At 40.2% G+C, this 19,783-nt stretch overlaps 1 protein-coding gene across 1 annotated transcript in view; it reads left to right on the top strand.

The window, feature by feature from the left end:
* The window catches only part of JAM2 (junctional adhesion molecule 2), an 85,000-nt gene extending 66,386 nt beyond the window's left edge, over nucleotides 1-18,614 (top strand). Inside the window, exons 7-10 of the mRNA XM_043448945.1 lie at nucleotides 2,767-2,874; nucleotides 4,687-4,702; nucleotides 10,939-10,981; nucleotides 15,531-18,614. Of these exons, the coding sequence (XP_043304880.1) occupies nucleotides 2,767-2,874; nucleotides 4,687-4,702; nucleotides 10,939-10,981; nucleotides 15,531-15,563 (200 nt within the window). The 3' untranslated portion in view covers nucleotides 15,564-18,614. The remainder of the gene's footprint in view (nucleotides 1-2,766; nucleotides 2,875-4,686; nucleotides 4,703-10,938; nucleotides 10,982-15,530) is intronic.
* Nucleotides 18,615-19,783: the final 1,169 nt, after the last annotated feature.

Here is a 19,783-nt window from a genome sequence, read left to right as displayed (position 1 = left end):
ATGCTTTTGAACAAGTTAATTAACTTCTGTGCCTCAGTCTCCCCAAAATGGAAATAGTGAAATACTGTCCTCATAAGGTTGGTATGAAGATTAAAATAATATTCAAAGGTGTTAGGATCGCTTTGATGTATTATGAGCACTGTTAATTATTGGCTATTTTAATTGTTAATTTTTTCAGTCCCCCAAAATACTATGTTTATACTTATTGCAGACTAAAGAGACTTTTTTTGCTGTTTTTTGGGGTCTTTCAACTGTGCCGTGTGGCTTGCAGGATCTCAGTTCCCCAACCAGAGACTGAACCTGGGACACAGCAGTGAAAGCGCCAAGTCCTAACCACTAGGCCAGCTGGGAACTCCCAAGACATGTTGAATATAGTTATGGATCTAGTTTGCTGTAAAACATAACTCATATAAATTACATAAAATAAGCTTCTTAAAGTCCAGTAAAATTCCGATTCAAGAATCTTTTCAGACTACATGGGTTTCAGAGTGAGCATGATAATTTTTTTTTGGTCTTATTTGTAATAAAATGTTTTAATTCTTTCTTGTATGAAAGTCATTGGTTTGAAAACAGTTGTGCGATAGAGAGGGATGAGCTGGAGATGGCAGCTGCAGGGTTAAAAGTCACTCCGGAGGGCTGCATCCGAAAGCAGAGTACTGAGGGCTCCCCCTGATTCAGGAACTTGTCTTCAGCTTTGTGGGGTCAGAAGTCCATTTATTCAGTGCTTTTGAGGTATGCAGATTGTAGGCAGTAATTCATACTGTCTGTGTACAGTTAACTCTTAGCATCATTTTTTTTTGAAAGAAACCATATTCTTACTAGACTTCAGGATATCCTAAAGTAAAGATGTTCAGGAGTATACTCTTAATTTCCACAAGTTTGAATTTCAGTTCTTTTTGAATTTCAGGTATACATACTATCCACCTAACTGACTCACAAGTTAAACGTTTATAGTCAGACATGAGCATTTGCTTAAATTATCAGAAAATATCCCTCTCAGTGCTGCTTTAGAGTTGTTAGAAAAATGCATCCTTTTTCTTTTCTTTAAATGCTCGTATTTAACGTCAATATCTAATTTAGCCTCATCTTAAGAAGTATTATCTATGAAGTCATAGTTTTGACATACTAGTTGGTTTTTTCCTAGCATGCAGTAAATAAATACATAAAATTTAGAATTTTGTGTTTTCCTAGTTCAGTTCAGTTCAGTTCTGACTCTTTGCAACCCCATGAATCGCAGCACACCAGGCTTCTCTGTCCATCACCAACTCCCAGAACTTACTCAAACTCGTGTCCATCGAGTCGGTCCAACTGTCTCATCCTCTGTTGTCCCCTTCCCTTCCTGCCTTCAGTCTTTCCCAGCATCAGGGTCTTTTCCAGTGAGTCAGTTCTTCGCATCAAGTGGCCAAAATTTGGAGTTTCAGCTTCAGCTGTGAGGCTGTCAGGGCTAACGCCATGGCAGGCAGCCTAGATTAGGAGTAGGCCTGGTTTCCTGGGGTAACATAATTATCAGGCCTCCTGGAGCCAGCCAATCAACATATGCCTAGCCAGAAGAAAGGGAACGTATCAGGGGAAAGCTGAAAGCCCCATGTAGGGCCAACAAAAATTACCTTGCAACTGTGTAACCAATCAGCTTGCGCCAACTACCCACTGTGTAACCAATCTGATTGCGCCAACTACCTGCTGCTTATTTTGACCTAATAAATACCGGAGAGAACTGGGGCTCGGGGCCTTTCGCCCTCACACACCTGGTGAGGGCGGGAGGCCCTGGCTGGAGTCAGTAATAAATTCCCCTATTGCGAGTTGCATTGTTTCGAGGAGTCTTCTTTCCCGACCGGGGACTCTGACTACGGGCAGAACACAGCATCATCCTTCCAATGAACATTCAGGACTGATCTCCTTTAGGATGGACTGGTTGGATCTCCTTGCAGTCCTGGAAGCATCACTTTAATTCGAACATGATTTCCACATACCTACACCTTCTGGTATAAGCTGACTCAGATGTCAGAATTACTTTGTTTAAGGCTCATCCCTTAATCCTAGATGTTTCACACTCTTGATTTGGAATTCACATCGTTGGAAATACATAATTCATGAAGTCTGATTTCCAGTTTTCTTTTTGAATTCTCACCAAGAACTTGTCACCAAAACCAGATCTGTTGACTGCTCTAAATCAATGCTTTGTAAAGTGGAGAAGAAAGTGAATCACAGGTTTGCTGGTTACTCCCAGGCCGCTTCACTGTACAGCCCCAGAAAAGGCTACTTCACACGGAGCATGTGGTTCCTTTCCTCTCCGCCCAAATAATGATCCCCTCCTTTTATCGTGGCTTTTTTTTTTAAAGAAAGAACACACTATTTTCATACGTGTTACTACATTTTCTATTTAGTCAGGCATAAGGTGGGTGGTAGTGTTGAGAATACTTGAACTCACTGAACTTTAAAGTTCACTTGTAACCTGATATTTAATCATATGGATTATTGTGTCTCCAAATGCCTGCTGGAGAATGCCATATATTTGTATTTTATTTCTGGATCATAGAACTTTTTCAAATATAAAAGGTTCTTATAAAACTTAGCTCTGTTAATATTTCCAGCCAATTTTGAACCATGTCCTGTAAGTGAGTTAGTTGACCAGACTTAAAGAGCATGAAACTATCTGTTGTTTTTGGTGTGTCTACAAAGGGGAGCTTTTTGAGCTTTTGCAACTGAATGACTACATCTGTCCATCTTTTTGACATGAGTTCATGCGTGGATTCTTTTGCATTCCAGATGATCTAAACATAAGTGGCATCATAGCAGCTGTGGTCATTGTGGCCTTAGTGATTTCCGTCTGTGGCCTTGGCGTGTGCTACGCACAGCGGAAAGGCTACTTTTCAAGTAAGTAAATTTCCCTCTTTGCTAGAAAACTTCTGTGGGTATTGAGTTTTCTTCCGAGACACTGATTCTTCTAAGAGGTTCTAACAAACTCTGGAGAACATATTTGGTTAACTTTCCTGCAGTAGGAAATGTTCAAGCTGACACTCTGGTGAGTCATGAAGCATCCTGGCAAACATAGGGAGGAAAAGATAGAGCTGTCTCATCGCAACATTTCAGGAAACACCACAGAATCCGTGAGAGGCTCCCTGGAGTGGCATAGGGCAGCGACACCAAGAGATGCAGCGGGGGTGGGCGTTGATAGCACATGTTCATCTATTTAAGATCCTTTTAAGTTAGGAATTGTGCTTCTTAAGGTGTAAATTAATTTCTAGTTTTATGATAAAAATTTCATTGGAATAAATCTGTGAAATGTTCTATCAGTGTAGACCCACGGAATGTTAAATGTCACGTTTAGCCCAAATGTATTTAGAAGAGAATTGTTCAGTAAAAACTAGAAACCTATAGTATTATAGTTGCTTCTGAGGTTTTGATTTCTTCGGGTTTGGGTCTCTTGGAGCTCCTGTTTGGTGATACAGTAAGTTTGAGGTAAATGGATGAGGTTTTTAAGTGCTTTATTCTTTTAATGCCTTTCTTTACTCCTAGCCATTTTATGGTGAACACTACTTTTGGAAATTAGGTTTAAACATTTTTTTATACCAAAATAAAACTTAAATTTAAAGGGAGTTTCTAATGATACCTATAAATATGTGTTGTAAAATGTTTTCATAAATGTGGTTTCAGGGATATTCCCTATTATTAAAAATAACTGCTCTGTGAGTTAATAAGTAGCTGTTCTTTTGTGTGGTGTTTCAGTCCAGTCCAGTGTAATGTAATCTGGCTGCTGGTCCCCCTGCTGGTCATCCATGGAAGTACAGACAGATTAGATTATTCATTAAAATTCTTGTCATCTCTTACCTCTACCTGCAAAGAATGTCTGTCCGAGTGTTTTTATTAAAGATTTGGTAAACAGTTTTTCTTAAAATAATGAATTACTTGAAGATTTTTATATGAATATTACTAATTCATTAGCTAGAAATGTTACTCTCATTTTCGTCTAGCAGAAAACCTCTCTAGGAGAGTTGTTTTCTTGAACTTGCATTTCAGAAGGGGTTGGTGAACTGTGACTCATGGACCAGATCTGGTCTGCCACTTGATTTTTCTATGGACCACAAGCTAAGAATACTTTTTGCAAATAAACTTTACAATCTATCTGATAACAGGGAACTATTGTTGAACACCAATTAAGAAAAATATCCCCCCAAAATAATTCCATGCTTCTAATTAGTAGACCTGTATTACTAGATTTTGATTATTATGTTTTTATTTCAGTGGGTTTATTGAAAGTTACTTGAAAAAAAATCTGTAAGTGCTTGGCAAAAAAAAATGCACATGCCTTTTTTTTTTTTACTTTTCATCTTATATTGGAGTACAGTCGATCAACAATGTTACATTAGTTTCAGGTTTACAGCTAAGTGATTCAGTTATATTATGACTTCTTAATTCATTGATAAAAATTTTTGGAAATTTGTTTTCTCTTTTGTTATGTTAGTACCTACTTAATATCCTTGATTGTACCTCTTTGCCTACAAAGCCTAAAATATTTACCTTGTGGGCCTTTACAGAAAAAGTTTGCCTACCCTCCATTTAGAAGGTATAAATGTCAGCGAATGAGAATCAAAATTGAAAACAAGGAATTAATTCCAAACTCATTTTTATATGAATCTGTATCATACCCTATTCTTACATTAATGATATTTACTTATTCTTTTGTAGAAGAAACATCTTTCCAGTAAGTATACTTTCTTAATGCATGCTTTCCCCCACATCAACTGCTTTTTTGTTAATCATCCGTTTAAATTCAAAAGTGGGAAGTTGGGTTATTTGTGAGGGTTTAATTCTTTGGGCAGTGACTTGGATTCATCAAGGAACACAGCCCACCTCATGCCTACTTATCAGTGATGCTTAATCATCTAGAAGAGAACTGTGCTGTGCTTAGTCATTCAGTCGTGTCTGACTCTTTGCGACCCCTTGGACTGTGGCCCGCCAGGCTCCTCTGTCCATGGGATTCTCCAGGCAAGAATACTGGAGTGGGTTGCCATGCCCTCCTCCAGGGGATCTTCCCAACCCAGGGATCAAACTCAGGCCTCCCGCACTGCAGCAGATTGTTTACCGTCTGAGCCACCAGAGAAGAAATAGTGTCACTAATTTGACTTCTTAGGCATTTGCCCAGTACTACTTGAAAAAATCTTTTTTTTCCTATGTTTCCCTAAATTTAAAGTGTTCAAATAAAATTTTCTTTAGCACTAAATTTAACATTTAGTTGGATGCCAATTATGTGTCCAACCCCATCCTAGGGACTGGTAACACAGCAGTGAACAGAACAGACCAAGAAACCCCTCTGTCCCATGGAGTTACATTCTAGTGGAGGACGGTGGAAAGTGAACAAGTACATGAGCTTAACAGTATGTGAGATTGTGATAAGTATAATGGAGAAAAATAAAGCAGCAAGAGAACAGAGAATGCAGAGGGCAGATTATCCTTGTCAATAGGTGGTTAGGGACGGCCTCGCTGATGAGGGGACATTTGAGAAGGGTTCGAAGGAGGGAGGGAGTCATGCAGGTAACCATGAGACGCGTGTTCAAGCAGAAAGGAGAGAACAAGGGGAAAGGCCTGTGTATCTGAGGAACAATAAGGGGATCAGTGTGGTTGGAGCAGAGTGAGAACAACTCGAGGAAGACATGAGTGAGCACAGTAGCGTAGTGGGGGCAGATGACAAATTACACACAGCCTCTTCCCAGCAGAAGTTTGGCTTTGGCTCTGAGTAAGATGGGACATCATTGGAGAACCTTGAGCAGACAGGTGGCATCTTCGTACTTAATTCTTAAAACTCACACTGGCTGCTCTGTTGAGAATAAACTGTAAAGGTGACAAAGGGTGGAGGAAGCAGAGAGACCAATTAGTTAATTACTAAATAATCTAGATGAGAGAAGATGGCGGATACTCCCAAAATGATGGTGTCGACAATGTTGAGAAGTGACAGTCAGTTCAGTAATTCAGTCATGTCTGACTCTTTGCGACCCCATAGATTGCAGCACGCCAGGCTTCCCTGTCCATCACCAACTCCCCAAGCTTGCTCAAACTCATGTCCATCAAGTCAGTGATGCCTTCAAACCATCTCATCCTCTGTCGTCCCCTTCTCCTCCTGCCCCCAATCCCTCCCAGCATCGGGGTCTTTTCCAGTGAGTCAGTTCTTCCCATCAGGTGGCCAAAGTATTGGAGTTTCAGCTTCAACATCAGTCCTTCCAATGAATATTCAGGACTGATTTCCTTTAGGATGGACTGGTTGGATCTCCTTGCAGTCCAAGGAACTCTCAAGAGTCTTCTCCAGCACCACAGTGCAAAAACATCAATTCTTTGATGCTCACCTTTATGGTCCAATTCTCACATCCATACATTACTGGAAAAACCATACCTTTGACTATACGGACCTTTGTTGGCAAAGTAATCTCTCTGCTTTTTAAAATGCTGTCTAGGTTGATCATAGCTTTTCTTCCAAGGAGCATCTTTTAATTTCATGCCTGCTGTCACCATCTGTAGTGATTTTGGGGCCCCAAAAAATAAAGTCTCTCACTGTTTCTATTGTTTCCCTATTCGCCATGAAGTGATTGGATGCCATGATCTTAGTTTTCTGAATGTTGAGTTTTAAGCCAGCTTTTTCACTCTCCTCCTTCACTTTCATCAAGAGGCTCTTTAGTTCTTCTTCACTTTCTGCCATAAGGGTGATGTCGCACAATCTTGATTCCAGCTTGTGCTTCATCCAGCCCAGCATTTCGTGTGATGTACTCTGCATATAAGTTAAAAAAGCAGGGTGACAATATACAGCCTTGACGTACTCCTTTCCCGATTTGGAACCAGTCTGTTGTTCCATATCCAGTTCTAACTGTTGCTTCTTGACTTGCATACAGATTTCTCAGGGGGCAGGTCAGGTGGTCTGGTATTCCCATCTCTTTAAGAATTTTCCACAGTCTGTTGTGATCCACACAGTCAAAGGCTTTGGAGTAGTCAATAAAGCAGAAATAGATGTTTTTCTGGAACTCTCTTGCTTTTTCAATGACCCAACGGATGTTGGCAATTTGATCTCTGGTTCCTCTGCCTTTTCTAAATCCAGGTTGAACATCTGGAATTTCACAGTTCACATACTGTTGAAGCCTGGCTTGGAGAATTTTGAGCATTACGTTACTAGCGTGTGAGATGAGTGCAGTTGTGCAGTAGTTTGAACATTCTTTGGCATTGCCCATCTTTGGAATGAAAGTGACCTTTTCCAGTCCTGTGGCCACTGCTAAGTTTTTTAAATTTGTGGAATATTGAGTACAGCACTTTCACAGCATCATCTTTTAGGATTTGAAATAGCTTAGCTGGAATTCCATCACCTTCACTAGCTTTGTTGGTAGTGCTGCTTCCTAAGGCCCACTTGACTTCACATTCCAGAATGTCTGGCTCTAGGTGGGTGATCACACCACCGGGGTTATCTGGGTCATGAAGATATTTTTTGTGTAGTTCTTCTGTGTATTGTTGCCACTTCTTAATATCTTCTGCTTCTGTTAGGTTCATAACGTCTCTGTCCTTTATTGTGCCCATCTTTGCATGAAATGTTCCCTTGGTATCTCTAATTTTCTTGAGGAGATCTCCTGTCTTTCCCATTCTATTATTTTTCTCTACTTCTTTGCATTGATCACTGGGAAAGGCTTTCTTATCTCTCCTTACTATTCTTTGGAACTCGGCATTCAAATGGGTATATCTTTCCTTTTCTCCTTTGCCTTTAGCTTCTCTTCTTTTCACAGCTATTTGTAAGGCCTCCTCAGACAATCATTTTGCCTTTTTGCATTTCTTTTTCTTGGGGGTGGTCTTGATCACTGCCTCCTGTACAATGTCATGAACCTCTGTCCACAGTTCTTCAGGCACTCTATCAGATCTAATCCCTTCAATCTGTTTGTCACTTCCACTATATAATCTATATAATAATTAAGGGATTTGATTTGGGTCATACCTGAATGGTCTAGTGGTTTTCCCTACTGTTTCCAATTTAAGTCTGAATTTGGCAATAAGGAGTTCATGATCTGAGCCATAGTCAGCTCCCAGTCTTGTTTTTGCTGACTGTATAGAGCTTCTCCATCTTTGGCTGCAAAGAATATAATCAAGCTGATTTTGGTGTTGACGATCTGGTGATGTCCATGTGTAGAGTCTTCTCTTGTGTTGTTGGAAGAGGGTGTTTGCTATGACCAGTGCGTTCTCTTGGCAAAACCCTATTAGCCTTTGCCCTGCTTCATTTTGTACTCCAAGGACAAAACTGCCTGTTACTTCAGGTATCTCTTGACTTCTTACTTTTGCATTCCAGTCCCCTATAAAGAAAAGGACATCTTTTGGGGGTGTTAGTTCCAGAAGGTCTTGTAGGTCTTCATAGAACTGTTCAACTTCAGCTTCTTCAGCATTACTGGTTGGGGCATAGACTTGGATTATTGTGATATTGAATGGTTTGCCTTGGAAATGAACAGTGATTATTCTATTGTTTTTGAGATTGCATCCAAGTGCTGCATTTCAGACTCTTTTGTTGACTATGATGACTACTCCATTTCTTCTAAGGGATTCTTGCCCACAGAACTAGATATAATGGTCATCTTAGTTAAATTCACCCATTCCAGTTCATTTTAGTTCACTGATTCTTAAAATGTCAGTGTTCACTCTTGCCATCTCCTGTTTGACCACTTCCATTTAACCTTCATTCATGGACCTAACATTCCAGGTTCCTGTGCAATATTGCTCTTTACAGCATCAGACTTTACCTCCATCACCAGTCACATCCACAACTGGGTGTTGTTTTTGCTTTGGCTCTGTCTCTTCATTCTTTCTGGAGTTATTTCTCCACTGATCTCCAGTAGCATATTGGGCACCTACTGATCTGGGGAGTTCATCTTTCAGTACCATATCTTTTTGTCTTTTCATACTGTTCATGGGGTCTCAAGGCAAGAATACTGAAGTGGTTTGCCATTCCCTTCTCCAGCGGACCACATTCTGTCAGACCTCTCCACCATGACCCGTCCATCTTGGGTGGCCCCACACGGCATGGCTCATAGTTTCATTGAGTTAGACAAGTCTGTGATAAGTTGGTAAATCTATTCTGAATCTATTTTGAACAATATGCTGATTGAATGTGGACTCTGAGAAGAAGAAAGAAATCAGAGATGGCTTCAAGGCTTTGGAAGGATGAAGTGTGAAAAGTTTACTGAAGTGTGTAAGGTTTTGGGAGGAGTATGTTGGGGAGTAGGGTTGAGGGTAGGTGGAGACCTCAGGAGTGCTTTGGAATTTTAATATTTGAGATGTTTATTATACTTCCAAGTAGAGATAATTAGTGACTAGCTGAGCACATGAATGTGGGATTGAGGAAGCATCTTGACTGGAGTTAACCAGGGCTTCCCTGGTGCCTGACAGTAAAGAATCTGCCTGCAATACAGAAGACCTAGGTTTGATCCCTGGGTCAGATCCCTGCAAGAAAAGAACAGCAACCCACTCCAGTATTCTTATATGGAGAATTCCACGGACAGAGGAGCCTGGTGAGCTACAGTCCATGGGGTCGCAAAGAATCAGACACAACTGAGCGAATAGCACTTTCATTCTTCTTAACTAGAGTTAGAAATTGAGGAGTCATTGGTGTGTGAGATCTGTATGAGATCATCACAGTCTCCAGTTTATGTGCAGCTGGTTTGTCACTGTCCTCCTTGTATGAATGGAAATGGCAGGCCCAACCTGGAGCGTATGGGCATTCTTCTCTTCTCTGCCACCATTGATTTTCTGTGCCTAGACTTGCTCCTCAACGCTGGTCTTTGAGTCCCATAGCATCCCAGGGCAAGTCCAGGGTGAGGTCCGAGTTAGCAGGGCTAGCCATAGTTAGTTTCTGGGTGACCTTGGAAAAGCAGAGTAGCCTGATGATATAGCCACAAACCCCAGGCAATTGTGAAGATTCCTGCTTTTATTAAGATGGAAAGTAATTGTAGGGAGGGTTATGAACAGAGGAGAGACATCATCTTATATATGGAGAAAGGCTGACCACACTATGGTGAGAGAGGTTATTATCTTTCATTGAATCACAGTGTGTCTACTAACTCAGGAAGTAATCTGGGAGAAAATATCTTTATTCCTAGATACGTCTCCTATTTGTCAAGTCCATCTCCCTCAAAATGTGTTGGATAATGAATTGGATGTTGCATTAGCCTGCTAGAGCTGCCTTAAAAGTGCCATAGACTGGTGACTTAAACAATAGAAATTTATTGTCTCATAGTTCTGGGATCTAGAAACCCAGACCTCTTTCCTTGACTTAAATATGATGCTGTCCCTGTGTTCACATGGTCTTCCCTCCATCCATGTTTATGTCTAAATTTCCTCTTCTTATAAGGATATCAGCCATATTGGATTAGGGCCCACTCTAATTAGTTTAGTTAATTTAATTACCTTTTTAAAGACCCTGTCTCCAAGTACAGTCACATTCTGAGGTACTGGAGAGAATTGGGACTTGAACCTATGAGTATTTGGTGGGAATACAGTGCAGCCCATAACAGATAACTGAAACCATAATCACTGTGTAAAACTTTTTTTCCATGGAAAAAATGAAATTTGAGGTTGTAATGATCAAGCTTTCAAAATGTTAAATCTTGATGAGTTGGTGAGTTAAAAGTTAGTAAGTCTGTGGTTTGCATATTCTGCAAACTTTGTTAGTATCTAGCCTGAGGCTACAAGTAGATTCACAGGGCTTCACACATACTGATATATTGTTGCATGCTTTCCTCTGTGAATATCATCTATAAATATAAGAAATTCAGTTAGGAGTGCTGGGCTTTTTATACCTGGCTAAGATATATGTTCTTCTTCCTGTTGAGAAAAATGTATGGAGGTAACATTAACTGAAAGAGGATATGTATTTTAGAATTGGAAGCAATAATGTAGTAAATGTTCTTTTTTATATTCCACAAACAGGAAGAGTAGTTCTGCATCTAAAGCCACTACCATGAGTGAAAATGTGAGTATTTTTAAAGCATATTTATAGAACAGATGTGTTTAGGGAGTCGGGCAGGGAAGTGAATTAATTGTATGGAATTGATGGATTTCTTCATTTAATATACCTTGTACCCGTGTCTACCATTGGTCTTTATAAGGAACTAAATAAATGTTAGCTCCCATCCCCTGCCCGGGATGGCTGCATTTGTAGAGCAATGGGGCTTTCCCATCCCATTATTTTCTGTCCTGGTGTTTTCTATTGTTAGTCAACCTCCTTAGCATCATTAGATCTGGCATGGTCAGCTCCATTTTAAAGATGAGGAAACTTTACTATATTCGTTGATTAGCTCTAGTAATTTTCTGGTAGAGTCTTTAGGGTTTTCTATGTAGAGGACCATGTCATCTGCAAACAGTGAGAGTTTCACTTCTTCTTTTCCTATCTGGATTCCTTTTACTTCTTTTTTCTGCTCTGATTGCTGTGGCCAAAACTTCCAAAACTATGTTGAATAGTAGTGGTGAGAGTGGGCACCCTTGTCTTGTTCCTGATTTTAGGGGAAATGCTTTCAATTTTTCACCATTGAGGATAATGTTTGCTGTGGGTTTGTCATATATAGCTTTTATTATGTTGAGGTATGTTCCTTCTATTCCTGCTTTCTGGAGAGTTTTATCATAAATGGGTGTTGAATTTTGTCAAAGGCTTTCCTGCATCTATTGAGATAATCATATGGTTTTTATCTTTCAATTTTGTTAATGTGGGTGTATTACATTGATTGATTTGCGGATATTAAAGAATCCTTGCATTCCTGGGATAAAGCCCACTTGGTCATGGTGTATGATTTTTTTAATATGTTGTTGGATTCTGTTTGCTAGAATTTTGTTAAGGATTTTTGCATCTATGTTCATCAGTGATATTGGCCTGTAGTTTTCTTTTTTTGTGGCATCTTTGTCTGGTTTTGGAATTAGGGTGATGGTGGCCTCATAGAATGAGTTTGGAAGTTTACCTTCTTCTGCAATTTTCTGGAAGAGTTTGAGTAAGATAGGTGTTAGCTCCTCTCTAAATTTTTGGTAGAATTCAGCTGTGAAGCCATCTGGTCCTGGGCTTTTGTTTGCTGGAGATTTCTGATTACGTTTCGATTTCCTTGCTTGTGATGGGTCTGTTAAATCTTCTATTTCTTTCTGGTTCAGTTTTGGAAAGTTATACTTTTCTAAGAATTTGTCCATTTTCTTCCAAGTTGTCCATTTCATTGGCATGAGCTGCTGGTATTAGTCTCTTATGATACACTAACAATGAGAAAACAGAAAGAGAAATTAAGGAAACAATACCATTCACCATTGCAACAAAAAGAATAAAATACTTAGGAGTATATCTACCTAAAGAAACAAAAGACCTATACATAGAAAATTATAAAACACTGATGAAAGAAATCAAAGAGGACACAGACAGATGGAGAAACATACTGTGTTCATGGATTGGAAGAATCAATATTGTCAAAATGGCTATACTACCCAAAGCAATCTATAGATTCAATGCAATCCCTATTAAGCTACCAATGGTATTTTTCACAGAACTAGAACAAATAATTTCACAATTTGTATGGAAATACAAAAAACCTCGGATAGCCAAAGTAATCTTGAGAAAGAAGAATGGAACTGGAGGAATCAACCTGCCTGACTCGGACTATACTACAAGCACAGTCATCAAGACAGTATGTACTGGCACAAAGACAGAAATATAGATCAATGGAACAGAATAGAAAGCCCAGAGATAAATCCATGAACCTTATAGACACCTTATCTTTCGACAAAGGAGGCAAGGATATACAATGGAAAAAGACAACTCTTTAACAAGTGGTGCTGGGAAAACTGGTCCAACCACTGTAAAAGAATGAACTAGAACACTTTCTAACACCATACACAAAAATATAACTCAAAATGGATTAAAGATCTAAATGTAAGACCAGAAACTATAAAACTCCTAGAGGAGAACATAGGCAAAACATTCTCCGACATAAATCACAGCAGGATCCTCTATGACCGACCTCCCAGAATATTGGAAATAAAAGCAAAAATAAACAAATGGGACCTAATGAAACTTAAAAGCTTTTGCACAACAAAGGAAACTATAAGTAAGGTGAAAAGACAGCCCTCAGATTGGGAGAAAATAATAGCAAACGAAGCAACAGATAAAGGATTAATCTCAAAAATATACAAGCAACTCCTGCAGCTCAACTCCAGAAAAATAAATGACCCAATCAAAAAATGGGCCAAAGAACTAAACAGACATTTCTCCAAAGAAGACATACAGATGGCTAACAAACACATGAAAAGATGCTCAACATCACTCATTATCAGAGAAATGCAAATCAAAACCACAATGAGGTACCATTACACGCCAGTCAGGATGGCTGCTATCCAAAAGTCTACAAGCAATAAATGCTGGAGAGGGTGTGGAGAAAAGGGAACCCTCTTACACTGTTGGTGGGAATGCAAACTAGTACAGCCGCTATGGAGAACAGTGTGGAGATGTCTTAAAAAAACTGGAAATAGAACTGCCATATGACCCAGCAATCCCACTTCTGGGCATAAAACAGCGAGGAAACCAGATCTGAAAGAGACATGTGCACCCCAGTGTTCATCGCAGCACTGTTTATAATAGCCAGGACATGGAAGCAACCTAGATGCCCGTCAGCAGATGAATGGATAAGGAAGCTGTGGTACATATACACCATGGAATATTACTCAGCCATTAAAAAGAACTCATTTGAATCAGTTCTAATGAGATGGATGAAACTGGAGCCCATTATACAGAGTGAAGTAAGCCAGAAAGATAAAGAACATTACAGCATAACACATATATATGGAATTTAGAAAGATGGCAATGATAACCCTATATGCAAAACAGAAAAAGAGACACAGATGTACAGAACAGACTTTTGGACTCTGTGGGAGAAGGCGAGGGTGGGATGTTTCGAGAGAACAACATCGAAACATGTATATTATCTATGGTAAAACAGATCACCAGCCCAGGTGGGATGCATGAGACAAGTGCTCGGGCCTGTTGCACTGGGAAGACCCAGAGGGATCGGGTAGAGAGGGAGGTGGGAGGGGGGATCGGGATGGGGAATACATGTAAATCTATGGCTGATTCATGTCAATGTATGGCAAAACCCACTACAATATTGTAAAGTAATTAGCCTCCAACTAATAAAAATAAATGAAAAAAAAAAATAAAGATGAGGAAATTAGGACACGCTTCTCACAGGATGACAGTAGCCACCCTGGGACCCACGTACCTTTATCTTTGTCAGCTTGACCGAGCAGATGGCTCCCAGCAGATCTGTGGGTCCAGACTCTCCTGTACTTACTTGGAAATTTAAGGGGTATGGAATGTCCTCTGCTTTTGCCGAAAGGAACATATCAGAAATCCTTGAAAAGACGCAAGAATCACCAAACTCAGATGGTTAAGGGAACATAATTTGGATGTTCGGAACCTTGTGTACTTTTGATTAGTAAGCACTCCAGAGAAGCAGTTAATACGATCATTGCTCAGATTTTGTAGCTCTTTGGATGGCTATTCAGCCTTCTGGACTAGCTTTCAGGAATCCAGTGGGAGGAGGGAGGTTTCCCATGTTTTTGAAGTCGAATTCCTTGCTTGACAAGTGGAGTGCTGCGTCCCTAAATTCCTTAGTACATTCTGCAGGGATTCACTTAGGTTTCCTTTCAGTAGAGCTTGGGGTGGGACATGCACATCAGTTTTTTAAACACTTCAGTGACTCTAATAGACAATAACCTTTGAGGCCTACATACTCACCCACAGAGTTTTTCCTACCAAAGATTTAAAAAATTGTCTACTCCAGAATCTATCATGGAAGTCACTTTATTTTGTGGTTTACAATACCGAAGCCTGTTGTTCCATAGAAGACAAGCAACATGGAACTCCATATTTGCTCCTATAATTTGTAGAAAATTACTCCTCGAGTGTGGAATAAAATAATCTCATCCCACCAAACAAGAAGAGATGCTTGGTGGCTGAGTCGGAAGAACAGAAGCCTCACTCTTTTTCCTGGTCTTCCTCTCCGTTGCCTTCGTCAGCTGAGAACTAGTCTCCAGTTCGAGTTCTGCCTGAGAGCAGGGTTTCTCAAAGTTGGCACGACCGACATGTTCTTCTAATTCTTAGACAAGAATTTATGTAAGAAACAACAGTTTCTTCTAAGGCTTGTCTAATTAATTTTTGTGATTTCACATAATTCTTTGTTGTGGGGGGCTGTCCCGTGCATTGCAGAATGTGTGGGAGCATCTGACCCCCACCAGCTCTGTGCCAGTAGCATCCTCCTAGCAAACAAGATTTCTCCTGCTCAGTTCCCCATTCCTACTTCTTTACTCTTTAGGCAAAGTTTCAGAGATTTGTCTCCTAATACTTAATTGCCCATAAAATAGATGTAATTAAATCTGTTTGGTTTGTACCTGCAAGATTCTCATAATGGGTATATCTTTGTACTTGTAAGATTTCTGTATTTCTTAATATATGAATTAATACATCATATTTAAACAATTTTTCTTTCTCTTCCTAGGATTTCAAGCACACAAAATCCTTTATAATTTAAAAGAATCCTACCTTGGCGATACACCAAAACCACAGTTGTTGCACAAGTTATTGAAAGATTATAAAACTCTGCTTTGTCTTACATTTGCGAAGAGGTACATGAGGATATGAAATTGGTATTGCATTATAATCTGTATGACTGCTAAATCACTTAAAATTTTTATACAAATAGTTCTGTGAGCACCTAAAATACAAATCTGGCTTCTTGTGTCTTGACAGAGGTACAGGAATCAAAATACTTTGTAATATTCTGGGGCTTTTGAAATGTTAAATATCCTAACTTCTAGCAAAAGTTACTAAAATGTATCATTCTGGTTGTGAAATTAATCCAAAGAGTATGAAAATATCACCTACATGCACCCTCTGTGAGAGTGTGATTTAGAGGGTTCAGAATACTCTGACAGACACAAAAGGAGCCTCTGGTCGCATTCCTGCCAGAATCCTCCTTTTCCTCTTATCTAATCCTTATTCTGCTGCTTGTTTATCACTGGTCTAGTCACAGAATGGTGGCAGAATGGGTCTCATAACCCAAGGATTTCACTCTGTGTGTACTTTCATTTCTGAGAACCACAAGCAACATGAAGAAAAATACGTAATACCAGAGCTCACTCACCTGGGTGTGTTCTTGATTTCTTCATTAAACATCATTTTGAGAGTCAAACACAAACCCAAGTGTCTTATTTCACCCTCAGAGCTGGTTGTTGCCATTTCCTTCCCCTGAGACTCCTTTGAAGGGGATCAGTGACCTTGGCATCAGAACTCGCCACTGGAGCCGATGCACATAACCCTGTCGATACCTGTTGTTGGGTGATGGTGACTTCACATCTGTCTCTAAAAACCAAGCAGTGAAATTTTGCATTCGGCCAAGTGCCTTGCTGTTATGGCCAGCCCTCTGCCAGTCCTTCTTATGGCAAAGTCAGGGATATGGAGGGAGGAGTGGTTGTCTAACCAGTAAAATGAGATGAAACAGCTTGAGCTCCCTGTGGTTCTTGGCACCCAGTGCCACACTTGATACATAGAAGACACAGGAGAAATTAAATGAAAAAATGGGTCTGATCATCTGGTTTCTCAACTGACAGATCACGAAGACCTCCAGCTAGTGTTACAAAGTGAAAATTCCAATGATCTGTGTAATAGGAGAGCAGTTAGATTGTGTTAAGAACATAATCATCTAGAACTTATTTTGGTTATTCAACTCATATTGACAAAACAATATGGCTAGGGCGTTCCCAGTTCTGGGAAAATCTAGATGAAAAGGTTCCTCACTACCTTTGACAATTTTGAACATGGTTAAGCTGCTTTTGGACAACAGACCCTGGTGACTCAGATGGTAAAGAATCTGCCTGCAGTGCTGGAGATCTGGGTTCAATCTCTGGGTCGGGGAGATCCCTGGAGAAGGGAATGGCTACCCACTCCAGTATTCTTGCCTGGAGAATTCCATGGACAAAGGAGCTACAGCCCATGGGATCCCAAAGAGTCGGACATGGCTGAGCGACTCACACTTTCACTTTTCAAGCTGCTTTTAAAGGAGTCCACTCTTTTTGCCCAGCATGTGCTAAGTTGCTTCAGTCGAGTCCAACTCTTTGAGACCCTAGCAAATCCCTAGGATTCACTGGACTGACGACTGGATTAAGTACTCACCAAGAGCCGAATATATGCCTGGACACGTCCCTAGTCTGTGACATTCAGTGATTCTCACCAGAATTCTCACCCTCCCAACATTTTCTGTGAAGGGCCAAGAAGTAGATAGTTCAAACCATACAAGGCCATATGGTCCCTGCTACAACTGCCTGGACGTACTCGGCTCTGCAATTTTTCATGCCATTGGAGCATGAGAGCAGCCATAACAATAAATTTTTTAAATGGTCTCATTTGTTTATTTCATAAACAGTAAGCTATTGAGGTTAGCAATATCAATAACCTCAGAAACGCTAATGGAAAAGAGTGACACCACTCTTAAGGCAGAAAGCAAAGAGGAACTAGAGTCTCTTTGATGAAAGGGAAAGTGAAAAAGCTGGCTTAAAACTTAACATTCAAAAAACAAAGATCTTAGCATCCTGTCCCATCACTTCATGGCAAATAGATGGGGAAACAATGGAAACAGTGACAGACTTTACTTTCTTGAGCTCCAAACTCACTGCAGATGGTGACTAAAGCCATGAAATTAAAAGACACTTGCTCCTTGGAAGAAGAGCTATGACAAACCGAGACAGCATATTAAAAAGCAGAGACACCTTACTTTGCTGACAAAGGTCTGTCTAGTAAAAGCTATGGTTTTTCCATTAGTCATGTATGGATGTGAGAATTGGACCATAAAGAAGGCGGACTGCCAAAGAAATTGATACTTTTGCACTGTGGTGTTGGAGAAGACTCTCGAGAGTCCCTTGGACTGCAAGGAAATCAAACCAGTCAATCCTAAAAGAAATCAGCCCTGAATATTCATTGGAAGGACTGATGTTGAAGCTGAAGCTCCAATACTTTGGCCACATGATGCGAAGAGCTGACTCATTGGTAAAGACCCTGATGCTGGGAAAGATTGAAGGCAGGAGAAGGGACAACAGAGATGGTTGGATGGCATCACTGACTTGATGGACGTGAGTTCAGCAAGCTCTTGGAGTTGGTGATGGACAGGGAGGCCAGGTGTGCTGCAGTCCATGGGGTTGCAGAGTCGGACACGACTGAGCCACTGAACTGACTGAATGATAAACAGCAAGCTGTCGGGATCTGGCCGACATGCAGAGTTTCCCAACTGCTGGTGGACAAGCATTAAAAACAAAAGATTTATAATTCTTAGAGCACTTTTTGTTTCCATAAAGTAAAATTGTGTTGTATAAAGGTTAGGGCTCTAGAATCTAACAGCAACTTTTGTTTTGTTTTACTTTTATCATTGACTGTTGTAACTAGATTTATTTTTAGTGGGGAGTTTAACCTAACTAAATCTGGAACAATTGTCTTTCAATACAGCCTTGCAAAGAGCTTCCTTTATTTCACAGTTGGTTTTGTCTGATTAGAGTCTACATTAAAAATAGCAGAATGTAAAAAAAAAAAAAAATAGCAGAATGTGTTCAATTTTTTAGCCCATTTAATGGTGCAGGGTAAGAGTCACCCACCTATTGTTCAGTGAAACCCAGGAAACTACTCCCTCTTACTGTCTGTAGCTACAAGGCTAAAGCTTTAGCTGCTCAGGATGAGAATCTTGTGTCTCAGTCTGGGTACGTGCCAGCTTCTCCAGTGCTAAAAAAAAGTGCTCTGAAAATAAAATGCCGGAACTATTTATTGAACATTTCATATATGTCGTGGAGGCTGGGGTGGATAGAGATGAGGGTACATAAAATCGCATTCACCTCAACGATTGTATAAAAAGAGGACAATGTCCTCATTTGACAGATGAGGAGACCGAGATGACCTGAGTCAGTGACTGCCGAGTTTACAAAACCAACTGAAGAGGCAGGGTCAGTGTGACCCAGGTCCATCTGATCCAGAATGTTCTGCACAAGATGTTTTTTCTCTGCCCCAGCATTCCTTCCTTTTACATCCTCACATTCTTCTCTCCAAGGACACCTTCCTTTCATCCTCAGTAATCTCTGGCCCATCCACTCCTGTCTAGTGTCACAGCCTGTGACACTTTGTCCTCTTACCCAGGTTAGAGTCACGATGGGGAGTTCCCTGGTGGTCCAGTGGTTAAGACTTGGTTGGAGCTTTCAATGCCAAGGGCCCTGGGTTCAATCCCTGGTCAGGGAACTAAGATCCTACAAGCCACATGGTGCAGCCAAAAAGTTTTTTTAAAAAGCTACAAATCCATTTAAAAAAAGTTATGGTGAATCATTTTATCCCCTCACCAAAGATCCTCAAATCTTTAATCTTTTTTTCAAGATTGAAGCTGACCATGATAAATACATTTAAATTGTATCACTGCCACCCTATCTTTAATCATCATTTTTAATCTATTTATTCACAGACTCCATCATTCATTGGCACACTTTTAACTACTTTTATCTCCTGCTACTATTGCATACCTTTTATCTTCTGGTATATTCCCCCCTCCATCACCCCCTCTCCTCTTGGCAATTTCAGTCTCACCGTTCTGAAGGTTCCTTTGTTCCCTAGTCTCCCACTCTCCCACTCCATCAGTCAGTTACTGCCAGATTACTCTCTTGAACACTGTCAACTCCCTTCTGCCTTTTGTCCCATCCCATTACTAAAAGCTTTCACTCTTTTCCT

Source organism: Cervus canadensis, chromosome 27 (genome assembly GCF_019320065.1).
Source record: "Cervus canadensis isolate Bull #8, Minnesota chromosome 27, ASM1932006v1, whole genome shotgun sequence".
Taxonomy (NCBI): Eukaryota; Metazoa; Chordata; class Mammalia; order Artiodactyla; family Cervidae; genus Cervus; species Cervus canadensis.
This window is presented reverse-complemented; position numbering and strand designations above follow the sequence as displayed.